Source organism: Mastigoproctus giganteus, chromosome 11 (genome assembly GCF_048544385.1).
Source record: "Mastigoproctus giganteus isolate SK-2022 chromosome 11, ASM4854438v1, whole genome shotgun sequence".
In the NCBI taxonomy this organism is placed as follows: Eukaryota; Metazoa; Arthropoda; class Arachnida; order Uropygi; family Thelyphonidae; genus Mastigoproctus; species Mastigoproctus giganteus.
This window is the reverse complement of record NC_143585.1, coordinates 53,736,171-53,748,461: the sequence shown is the minus strand read 5'-3', so window position 1 is coordinate 53,748,461 and position 12,291 is coordinate 53,736,171. Positions and strand designations below refer to the sequence as shown.

The window sequence follows — 12,291 nt, the reverse complement described above, 5'->3', positions numbered from 1 at the left end:
CATCAGCAGGTCACAAACAAGCAGTATTAGATAAAGCCTCCAATCAAGTACTCGCAGTCTAGTCTGCACAGAAACTGAAGAGAGGAATTTATTCTTGCTCATCTCCGCATAGGATACAGTCACCTTATGAATTCATTCCTGCTGAGGACAGACAACTCCCCTATGTATGAGGAGTGTGACACCCTGTTATGTGTATGACATATTTTATCCGAGTGTCTCATTATAGACATGAATGTGTTTTATATTTTACTGATTTTAGTTTTCTGACATTGTGCAGTCAGCCAGATTTTATTTTACTTATCTAAAATCCTTAAACCTTTTTTTCCTCTTATTTAAAATTTACCATTAAACCTTTTTTTTACTCTTATTTAAAATTGATCTTTATACCTTTTTACACATTTTATTATTATACATCTTATCATAGTGACCTAATTCATTAAGGCACTGAAATCATAAGTGTTACCTTTTATATATAAACTGGTTTTGGCACATTATAGCTTAGTTGCTGATGCACCAATAAAACCTAAAATAAACAAACAAACTTTATTCTTCATGGACACTTCACTAATATGATGTCATTGCAACTGTGAAACAGTTGGAGGCTATTAATTTTTTCGAGAAGGGAGATGTAGGCTCTGGTTAAGTGGTGGTGAAAATGTATAGTGGTAAATTTGTGAAAAAAAAAAAAAAAATATATATATATATAAGTACTGAAAGACTCAAAGTACGTGTAGTTCAAATTGGAATTTATGTAGTGGTATTCAAGAAAAACAAATTTGGAAGCAGCAGTTTCAGAACAATCCTCCTACATGCAAAGGGGATTAAACTCGTTCATTTGAATGCATTAATGTTTGTCCAAATTGGAATCAATCTGTTATCTTCTGGAAGAGAGAACCCCCACCCTAAAAGTCGGTTAACTCCTTCCCATAAGTAACTAACTGCAAAATGGGAATTGCTGTATGATGCTGATCACTTTATAATGCAATTGTTTGGCATATTTCTACATCTTGATAATCTTTTCTCCAATCATATTTGTGTGCCTTTATTTTGCAGATATTCCCCTTCTGGTTTATAGCTGTTTAAGGGGAAAAAAATCCTTTAGTGTTTGATTTATGTGTGTCAGAATTATTAACTAAACTTTATTAAGATTGTTATATGCGATATAATTCTAATAGCATAGTTATATCAGAAATGGCATTTGATGATAACATAATATGACAACAATAAGGTTATTGATTAATACTGATATTATTATCACTTTTGCAGGAGTTGATTCCAGAATTTTTCTACTTGCCTGAAATGTTTGTCAACAGTAATGGCTATAATCTTGGTCATCAAGAGGATGGTACTCAAGTAGGACATGTAGAGCTTCCACCATGGGCATCTTCACCAGAAGAATTTGTTAGGGTAAACCGAATGGTAATGATTCTTATTATAATGTTTAGATTAACCTGACCTGTGCTGTCGTGCCAATTTTACATTAATAGTATACTGTGTCACCTGACCAACAGTACATTCATAAGTTATATCTTCAAAAAGGCCTACGAGGTTGGGAAAGTTCACATTCATAATAACTACACTCAACACCAACCATGCAATTAAATAATATTTAATTTTAAAATATAAACATAAAAATATAAAATATAAAATATGTACATGTAAAATAAATAAAAAATTACCAATAATAAAAGTGCTAAGAATTATAAGCACTATGAATTTTTTAAAATGCTGTAACTAAAATGCTTCAAGTACTAAAATATTATTAAAATACCAGTAACCGTAGCTTTCGGAAGCGACCGCCTCCTTTCTCAACAGTGTATTACTATTATACAGTACTGTGCTGTACAATAGTAATACACTGTTGAGAAAGGAGGCGGTCACTTCCGAAAGCTACGGTTACTGGTATTTTAATAATATTTTAGTACTTGAAGCATTTTAAAATTCTTAGCACTTATAATTCTTAGCACTTTTATTATTGTAAATAGACCAGTTTTTATTTATTTTACATGTACATATTTTATATTTTTATGTTTATATTTTAAAATTAAATATTATTTAATTGCATGGTTGGTGCTGAGTGCAGTTATTATGAACATTCATAAGTTACTGGTCTAAAAGTTAAAAATGGGGGAGTGGTATGCATAAATCGGGAAAGCATGTCTACACAAGTGAACTTATTATTTCAATTATTTAAATAGCTCACAGATAAACACTTTGATATTCTCACAGCATTATTCTCACCAATTTTAAAAGATGACAAAGTGCATTCATCAGCAGTTAGTTCAATTTATTTATGGGTGGGGGGGGGCGGTGGACAAGAAGTTTCAAATCTAACAACAAAAAAAAAAAAAATTGAGGTGGTTGAAATCCCTAAATATTATGCGCATAATATTTCATTCTTTATATGTTTAGCAACCAAATTTGAAGGATGTAAAAGGATATTTTTTATGATAAATAGAAAAGCTGAAATGGAAAAAAAAAAAAAAAAAAAAAACTGGATGATATAGTCATTGAATATCTTCAAAACAGAAGACTAACACCAAAGAATATATCAGGATTTGATGAATGTTTTTCCCTCACTCTCTCCCATGAAAACCCCAAACCTGAAAGGTATTAGAACCTGTGTGTGTGTGTGTGTGTGTGTGTGTGTGTGTGTGTGTGTGTGTGTGTGTGTGCGCGTGCGTGCGTGTGTGCGTGCGTGCGTGTGTGCGTGCGTGCGTGTGTGCGTGCGTGCGTGCGTGCGTGCATGTGTGTTGCAAACTCCAAATACAGGTTTTAAAATCTATAGTATTTAGATTTTAAAACCTGTAGATCTATAGTACGGGTTGAAGGTTGAGAAAACAGAAGATACTTGTTATATTAGACTTGAATTTCTGTACAAAGGGTACTAGAAAAGTTTTGCAATACAGCTTTGTTTATTTAATTTTTTCAAAGTAATTTCCTCTACATTCAATACACCTCTCCATCCTCCGAAACCAATCTTTAAACCAGTTCTGCCAAGTTTCACTAGGGAGTAAAACACACTCGTTGTCCCAAGCCCGTAGAAGGTCCTCATCACTGGAAAACCGCCTCCCTTTTAGCTTCATTTTCACATGCGGCAACAGTGCAAAGTCGCAGGGAGCAAGGTCTGGACTGTAGGGAGGGTGCTCGAGAAGTTTCAGTCATGTCGTGGTCAAATATTCGGTGCAGGCTTTGACATGGTGAGCTCGAGCATTATCGTGATGGAGGTACCAGGTGTCCATTGTTGACTTTGGCCGCAGGTTCTTCATAGATCCAATGACTTTAGGCAGGCATTGTTCAGTATACCACTTAGCTGTGACTGTCTTCTGCGTGTCCAAAACGATACGTTCCACAATTCCACTTGATTTGAAAAATACAGCTATCATTTTCTTCTTTACAGATCGGGATATTCTGACAATTACGGGTGTGTCGTCATCATCAAAGACCCAAACTTTGTTTTGAGCCTTGGTTGGCAGATCGTAATAGTACAGCCAAGTCTCGTCACCTGTCACGATGTTGTTCACATACCGAGATTGTCCCTTATCAAACTTTTTTAACATCTCCCGGCACCAAGTCACACGTCGTGTCATCTGCTCTTCAGTCAATTGATGCGGCACCCAGAGAGAACAAAGTTTCTTCACGTGCAAATGATCTTGCAGAATCGAACGAATTGCTGGTGCATTTAGGCCCAAAGTATCCTCTATCTGTTGGTAGGTCACTCGCCTGTTTTCGTCAAGCATTTTCCTCACAGCAGTAACGTTTTCCTCTGTAACTGACGTTCGTGGCCTTCCCGGCCTCTCAGAATCCTCCAGAGTGAAATTTCCCCTTTGGAATTCTCTATACCACCTGAATATCGTTGTACGATGTGGACAATCATCATCTAGTGCAAGAGTCATTTCTTCTAAGCACTGGTCTATGGTTAAACCACGCACGAAATTATACCGCAAAACTGTCCTTATCTCATTTCGTGACCACGATGCCATCGCAAGCACTTTACACTCTCACTACTAATGAATAACTGAGCCCATTGACTTGGCGTGGCGGCTACTATGCACGTATGAACATGTCTCAACATGCAGCAACAAGCAGCTTCCTGTGATTCATTGTTGCGTCATATTGCAAAACTTTCCTAGTACCCTTTGTATATTGTAATTTTTGGGAAATACTTGCGAAGGAAGATTGTTCCAGAAAACAGATGTAGAAGAAATGAGGAAGAAGAGAAATATGTTCTGTATGTTTGGAATTGAATAGTAAATGGATTTTCACTGCTTGCAGCATGTCTTTGTACTGGTTTGGAGGAGAATGGAAAAATTACAGATACCATTTCAGAAAACAGTTTTGATGGAAGTATCTAAAGAAAAGCATTAGCATTAGTAGTGGAATATGATGCAAGAAAGCAAGCTTATATAGCAAAGGTGTACTCTTGCCCTAGAGGTGTGCTCATGATGCCAAGAAAGGATCTCTATTACAGGCCAGTTTCACCGACCAGCTTTTTAGACAGTCTAGGAAAAAATTATTCACAGGCAACTAACCTGGTTCCTGGACATAAAAAAACTTGCTAAACAGTACAGGTAACCCTCATATAACACAGTAGTTTGAAAAATCTTGTATAATGCAAAACTGTGTTATATGGGACTAAGAACCAGTACAAAAATACACCTTTTTTTTTTTTTTTTTTTTTTTTTAATAACTATTGGAAACTTAATTTTTATAGTAGTAATAACTTAATATTTTAACTTTATTTTTATAGTAGTAATAACTTAATACATGAACTTTATTTTTATAATAGTAGTAACTTAAATAGTAATAACTGAACAAACGTCTTACCTTACAAACTGTGATAGTTATATATCAGATAATGTACATTCATTTAATTTTCTTCCTCTTCATCACTGCTAAGCACAATCTCTTCTGCAACATCTAGATTTCATGTACCTTCTGCTCTTTATCACAATCAAAGTCACAATCTGCATGCTTCGAAGTCACAATTTTTTATGGTCTCAAACAAGCACAAGTTCAGTAGCACAGAACCTAACATAGGGATCTCCCAGCAAAATACAGTGGACCCCCACTTTAAAGATATAAAGCACAAATTTAACTTTATTACCTTACCAATTAACAAAGTTAAATGATATGTGAAATCAAAAGGATATTTTACAGTTAGCAAAATAAAAATCAAGTTAAGCTTATGTGCATAGCTTAATTAATACGTACAGTAATATTTACATACTAACTAATTGATATTTCTGTTCACTGACTTTTTTTTTGGTTGTAAAATTTAAAACAGTAAAAATGATGTGCAATTAATAACAGAGAACACGGCATGCACAAGTGAGATACGGAGTAATGAGTTTCTGAAAATTCATTTCTTTTTTTTATATGATTGAATATTTCATGGAGGGGAAAACACATTTCACCATAATAACATGAAAACCCACAGAATTCCAGCTTTCAGTACTATATCAAATGCAAGAAGGTCCAGTTTACTACCCGTTTATATTTGATTATACTAACAGAAAAGCCCAATAACCTGGAAAATGCATGGTTTTTATTGTTTCATGGTAGTGACCTCCAGAAATGTGCTTTGGAAAAATATCACAAAAACGATAATGACTAGCGAGTCAACAGCAGGGATTCACAAAAAGGAATGGAAACGTTGAAAATTACATCTAACATAAAGAGTTTTCCCAGCACAAAAGTTCAAAAATACTCTGTTATGCGAGATTTCCTGCAATTCTCAAACAGTGTTAGAGCGAAACCATGTTGTAGAAGTACCATGTTATACAGGGGTTGCCTGTAATTAATACAGGTTTGGGAAGAATTGGTTCACATTAGACAGGATGATCAAAGCATATGCAAACAACTGCAAATGCATTTATAATGAGACATCTAGTTGTGGTTAATTTCAATATTGAGAAAGCCTTATTCCAATTTATACAAAACATTCCATGCCATAGACCTTTTCAGAACAATTTATTTATTGTTCTGAAAAGATTTATTTTGAAAAAATAAAAACAATTTATTTTTTATCTGAACAATTTATCTGAATCATTTGACTAAGAGCAGAATGTACTGCAGGGTTCCACCATCAGTGCAACATTACTTACCATAAGAATTGCAAACATCACATGAGACATTTCAAATAGAGTTGGATTGTACATGTTTGTGATGGTCTCTTTATCTCTTATCAGTAACAAACTACGAATACCATTGAAAACCAGCTTCAACTTTCCATAACCAAAATAAAATGGATTGGCTATTCCCAAGCAGAAAAAATAAATTCATTGCAGTTCATTTCTGTAAAAAATGCAAACTACATTTGGATCCAAAAATATATTTAAAAACAATCTGATTCCTCATAACAACTACTTTTGTTTATTGGGATTTAGATCATAAACTTAATTTTGCTATTCATATAGCTTACCTTTGGAGAGTTTGTATAAAAAAAATTTTAAATTCTAAGAACCATTTCTCCCTACCCCAAGGTGCCGATAGAATTTCCATCTTACATCTCAATAGAACCTTAATTCAGCTCTATTTGGATTAGGGATTGCTAATATTTGACTCTGCAAGGAAACATTCTTTATTATGATCTAATACCATTCAGCATAGTGCTCTTAGGATAGCTGTCGGAAGCTCTCCAGTCCACAGCCTAGCATATGCTAATGCTAAGTTGCTGGAGAGGACTTCATCATGCAGTGGATTGAAATTGGCTGATGATGATGATGACAGGCTGTGGACTGGAGAGCTTCCGACAGCTATCCTAAGGGCACTATGCTGAATGGTATTCGGTCATAATAAAGAATGTTTCCTTGCAGAGTCAAATATGGGTAGTTGCTCTCCAGCAACTTCCCAGTTCCTTCTGTTTTTTTGCAATGACCATCCATTTACTGCCCACAAACTCTTGAATTTCATCTGTTCATCTCCATTGTTGTCATACAGGTTTTCTTTTAGCTCCTTTTGGGTTCCATTCTGTTATGTTCTTACTCTATGTATCGTCATGTATTCAAGTTGTGCCCCGCCCAAGTCCATTTCAGTTATTTAGTTTTTATAAGAATGTCCTTTATTTGAGTTTGCTGCCTAATCCATATTTCTCTTCTTATTCAACAGTCTAATTCCTAATATTACTCTTACTATCTCTGATATTACTCTTGAAATAAAGAATCCTATGGTAGATATAAGCTGGTCTGTAATCAAGTCACAAAGGAAGTTAGGCAAGTGAAGGCAGATTATGAGAAATCTTTGACAAAAGATGCTAAGAAAAACAGAAAGGACTTCTTTAGTTATAAAAACTCTAGAAGGAATGGGATGAATCATATTGGTCCATTTGATATCAATGGGTTGACCGTAGATGATCATTCTCAGATAGCTGCCAAACTAAATAAGTATTTTGAATCTACATTCACACATGAAGAGTTATTCAAGGAGAAGAAGGCCAGATGTTCATCAAACTCTAACAGAGAGTTAAATGATTTTGTAATAACTGAGAGCAAAGTGGAGAAGAAATTGTTGAGAGCTAAACATAAGGAATGCACCTGGGGTGGATGGGATCTATCCAGTTATATTAAAGGAGTCAGCAAAGGAAGTGAGCATCCTTGGACTCAGGGGAAGTCCCCACTGACTCGAGATGTGCAAATGTAACTCCAATTCACAAAGGTGGAGCAAAGGGTGACACATATAATTAGTTTGACTTCCATTCCAGGGAAAATAATGGAGTCACTGGTTAAAGAAGCATTGCAGTATCATCTGGACAAGACCGCAGTAATAATTCAGACACAGCATGGGTCTGTTAAAGGGAAGTCTTGTCTGACCAATTTCACCGAATACTATGACATGGTCACAAAGGAACTGGATGTAAAAAAATAATTTTGATATTATATACTTGGATTTCAGGAAAGCTTTTGATACTATTGCACATGGAAGACTACTGTACAAATTGGATCAGTATGGCATTAAGGGCAAGTTGCAACAAGGATGGTTGAGCGGGAGAAGACAGAGAGTGGTTATCAATGGACACTGCTCTTTGTGGACTAATGTTATTAGTGGTGTCCCTCAGGCTTCGGTGTTAGGCCCATTTTTGTTTTGTATATTTATCAATGATATTGATGAAAGTATATCGAGCTTAATACCAGTTTGCAGATGATACAAAGGTTGGCAGGGTTGTTAATTACAGTATGCTGCTGCAACAGAATCTGGAAAATTTGGGTAGATGGGCTGAGACGTGGCAGCTAAAGTTTAACATTGACAAATGCAAAGTACTGCATATGGGTAGCAGTAACCCCAGAGAAATGTACAAACTGGGTGGTGTTACACTCAGGGTAGTGGAGAATGAAAGAGACATGGGGGTAATTGTGCATTTATATATGAAGTTTTCTGATTAGGCCACACCTTGAATACTGCATACAGGTCTGGAAGCCACATTTTAAGAAGGATGTAGAGTTGCTATAACGAGTAGATAGAGAAGGGCAAGAAGACTGGTGAGTGGAACAAAGGGTTCCTGTTACCAAGGAAAACTTAAGTTCTGGAGACTAGGCACCTGTGTGGTGATCTGATTGAGGTGTATAAGGCCTTGAATGGATTGAGCAGGCTCAATGCTGATGGGATCCTTCCTGTTGCTCAGATTACAAAACTGAGGGGGCATAAACTGAAATTGAGGAAAGACAGTTGTCGAATAGATGTGCGGAAATTTTCCTTTAGCCAGCGGGTAGTTGATTGCTGGAACAAACTTCCATCTGTCGTTGTGGAAGTTGATAGCTTAAATAAATTCAAGGAAGAAGTGGACAAACTTTTGGAATGAGTGGATGGGTGAAATGGGAAGTTTTTTTTTTTTTTTTTTTTCTTGCTGATGCTGGATAAGTTTGCCTTCTTAAATCATGTGCCTGTGCTAATGCTAACGCTAAGTGAGCATCTTACCATATTGTAATTACTTCCAATGGTGTATTCGGGCCAGAACTCACCGGAACAATGTTCCAGTACTTTTTCTAAATGTCATAATAGAAAATCATTAAATTTATACACTTAATACAGTAAGCACCCCGTATTAGCGGGGTATATGTTCCAAGACCTACCATGGATAGCTGAAACCGCGGATATAAGTGAACACCTGCTGACCCCATATATAACGTGATTTTCTTGTACATACAAGGGTGGTTCAATAACTCGTACATGATAATGTTACTCAGTTGTTTGTCTCGTACGTGTAATAAAGTTTAATTGATAAATTAAACACATGTGAAGGTATTACCAACATTAAATATGGTAATAATAAAGTACAACAGACTCTCCATTTACCGGGACAATTCAAGACTCCAAATTAAAAAAAAAAAAAAAATCAAACAGAAATCATAAAATTAAACTAATAACTAGAATAAGTATAAACAGATATTTTGTAAGTCGTAAATAAGCGACAAGAACCAGCGTTATAAGTCATCATTGTGAGATTAGTGTACCTATTATCTTGCAACCCCTGATGTCTTCACACCTACTGCTCAAAAGTAACAATGTCTTAAGGGCTGGTTCAGTAAGTTGTGCTATTATGATGTAGTGTATTCCATCTGGTTCTGCTGCAGCTAAAGAATGGTGCAATTCTGTCATTGTGAAGGGGAAATTGTATGCAGCACTAGTTACTGGTTCGAAGTTAATGAAATGTTTCTCACTCTGTGCCTTGTGTACCTGAAAACGAGGTGTGTAAGATGTCGTGGCTGAGATTTTCATGAACGATTCACCCAATGCATTTGCAACCATTTACAGTTAGGTGGGAAAGTTTATGCGTGGATGTTTAGAGTACATACGTCGTATTTTGGTCCATATCGTTTGCATTTTTGTAGTTCTCGTAATTGTGGCGGCGAAACGTCTCCATGCTCCCCTTTTGCTAGTCTGATTAATATGTTTTGCTTTTGCCTGAGCCTGTTTAAAGCAGATTAGATTTGCTGTTGTTGGAAACTTCCTTAAGATGTTCCATGCTTTGTTCTTTTCTTTTTTAGCTGCGCTGCATTCACTATTCCACCAAAATTTTAAACGTGCTGATAGTTTGTTGGATTGCTTTGGAATCGCTTGGTCTACTGCCTGTAGTATTTGGTTAGATATATATTATTATTATTATTAGCCTTATGGTGCAAGGAAGCCTGAGGCTTGTGCTGCACCAGCCAAAAGGAAAAAAAATTCCCGTCTTACCCTGAGAGAGAGAGAGAGAGAGTTAGAAGTAGAAGGGAATCACCAAGACAGCAAGAAAGAGAAGAATGATGACATCTAGCTCAGGACCCTGGGTTTGCCAAGCCCATACTCACCAGATTTGAGCCCCTGGGGTGAATTCTGTGGCTAAGTTTATGGATGTTTTCTATCTTGCTTTTCTTCCAGTATTGCTAGTATTAGCATTAGAATTAGTAGAGGCATATGATGCAAGAAAGAAAACTTATGCAGCATCAGCCAAAACAAAAAAAAAAAAAAAAACCCACTCCCATTTCACCACTCCATTTGTTTGTCCAAATGCTTGTCCAGCTCAGCCTTAAATTTATTTAGGCTATCAATTTCCACAACAAAAGATGGAAGTCTGTCCCAACAACCAACTATCAGCTACCTAAATGCAAACTTCCACACATCTATCCTACAACTGTCTTTCCTCTATTTGAATTTATGCCCTCTCAGGTGATTATTCTGGGAAAGAGGAAGAATCTCATCAGCATTGAGCATACTTAAACCATTCAAGGCTTTATACACCTCTATCAGATCACCTCGCTGGTGCCTAGTCTCCAGACACTGTAATTTTCAAAACTTAAGCCTTTCTTCATAAGAGCAACCCTTTGTTCCATTCACTAATCTTGTTGCCCTTCTCTGTACTCATTCCAGTAGCTCTACATCCTTGAAATGAGGACTCCAGACCTGTATACAGTACTCAAGGTGTGGCCTGACGATTGCCTTATACAAGGGAATAATCACCTCCTTATCCCTGCTAGAAAAATTCCTGTATATCATTGACAAGACACCATGAGCTATTCTTGCAGGCCGTCTGCACTGCTCAGAAAACTTCATATCTGTCTGCACAATTACCATCAGGTCCTTTTCATTCTCTACTACTGTCAGTGTAGTACCACAGAGTTGATATGTTGTTCTGGGATTACTGTTTCCCATATGTAGTACTTTACATTCAATGTTAAACTTCATTTGCCACCTCTCAGCTCATCTGCTCAACCTTTCCAGATCCTCTTGCAGCAGCATAGTGTCAGTAGTGTCCTTAACAACCCTGCCAACCTTTGTATCGTCTGAAAACTTGGACATTAAGCATGATATACCATCATCAATATAATTTATAAATACAGAAAACAACAGTGGACGCATCACTGAACCTTGAGGGACTCCACTAATAACATTAGTCCACGATGAGCAGTGTCCATTGATTTCCACTCTCTGTCTTCTCCTGCTCAACCATCCCTTTATCCATAGCAGCAATTTGCCTCCAATGCCACACTGCTCCAATTTGTGCAGCAGTCTGGGCAACAGTATCAAAAGCCTTTCTAAGATCCAAATATATGATATCAAAGTAATTCCCTGCATCCAGTTCCTTTGTGACCACATCATAGTATCCAATCAAATTGGTCAGGCAAGACTTTCCCATAACAAAACCATGTGTCCAAGCTATAACTGAAATCTTGTCTAGATGATCCTGCAGTGCTTCTTTAACCAGTGCCTCCATTAATTTTCCTGGAACAGAAGTTAAATTAACAGGTCTATAATTACTTGTGTTGCCCTTTGATCCTCCTTTGTGAATTGGGGTTACATTTGCACATCTCCAGTCCATGGTTACCTCTCCTGAGTCCAAGGAATCTCTCATAATTATGGCCAAGGGTTTGCTTATTTCCATTGCTGCCACCTTTAATATAAATGGATAGATCCCATCCACCCCAGGTGCCTTTTTTATGTCTATCTTCTACAATTTATCCTCCACTTTCCTCTCAGTTATTACAAATCATCTAGCTCACTGTCAGAGTTAAATTCACTTCTGGCAGTCCCCTCCCTGAATAACTCCTCGTGTGTGAATGTAGTTGCAAAATACTCATTTAGTTTGTTAGCCACCTGGGCAGAATCATCAACAGTAGAATCATCAATATCCAGTGGACCAATCTGATTCATCCTTTTCCTTCTAGAGTTTACATAGGTAAAGAATTCTTTGCTGTTTTTCTTTGCATCCTTGGCAAAGATTTCTCATAATCTGCCTTTGCCTGCCTAATCCCCTTTCTGACTTGGTTATAGACCAGCTTATATCTATCATAGGCTTCTATGTTACCCATTAATTTA

The 12,291-nt window shown here is 36.6% G+C and overlaps 1 protein-coding gene across 1 annotated transcript in view; it reads left to right on the top strand.

The window, feature by feature from the left end:
- rg (A kinase anchor protein rugose) overlaps window positions 1-12,291 on the top strand; it is a 1,582,765-nt gene that overhangs the window by 1,379,626 nt on the left and 190,848 nt on the right. Inside the window, exon 46 of the mRNA XM_090384432.1 lies at window positions 1,267-1,419. Within this exon, the coding sequence (XP_090240558.1) occupies window positions 1,267-1,419 (153 nt within the window). The remainder of the gene's footprint in view (window positions 1-1,266; window positions 1,420-12,291) is intronic.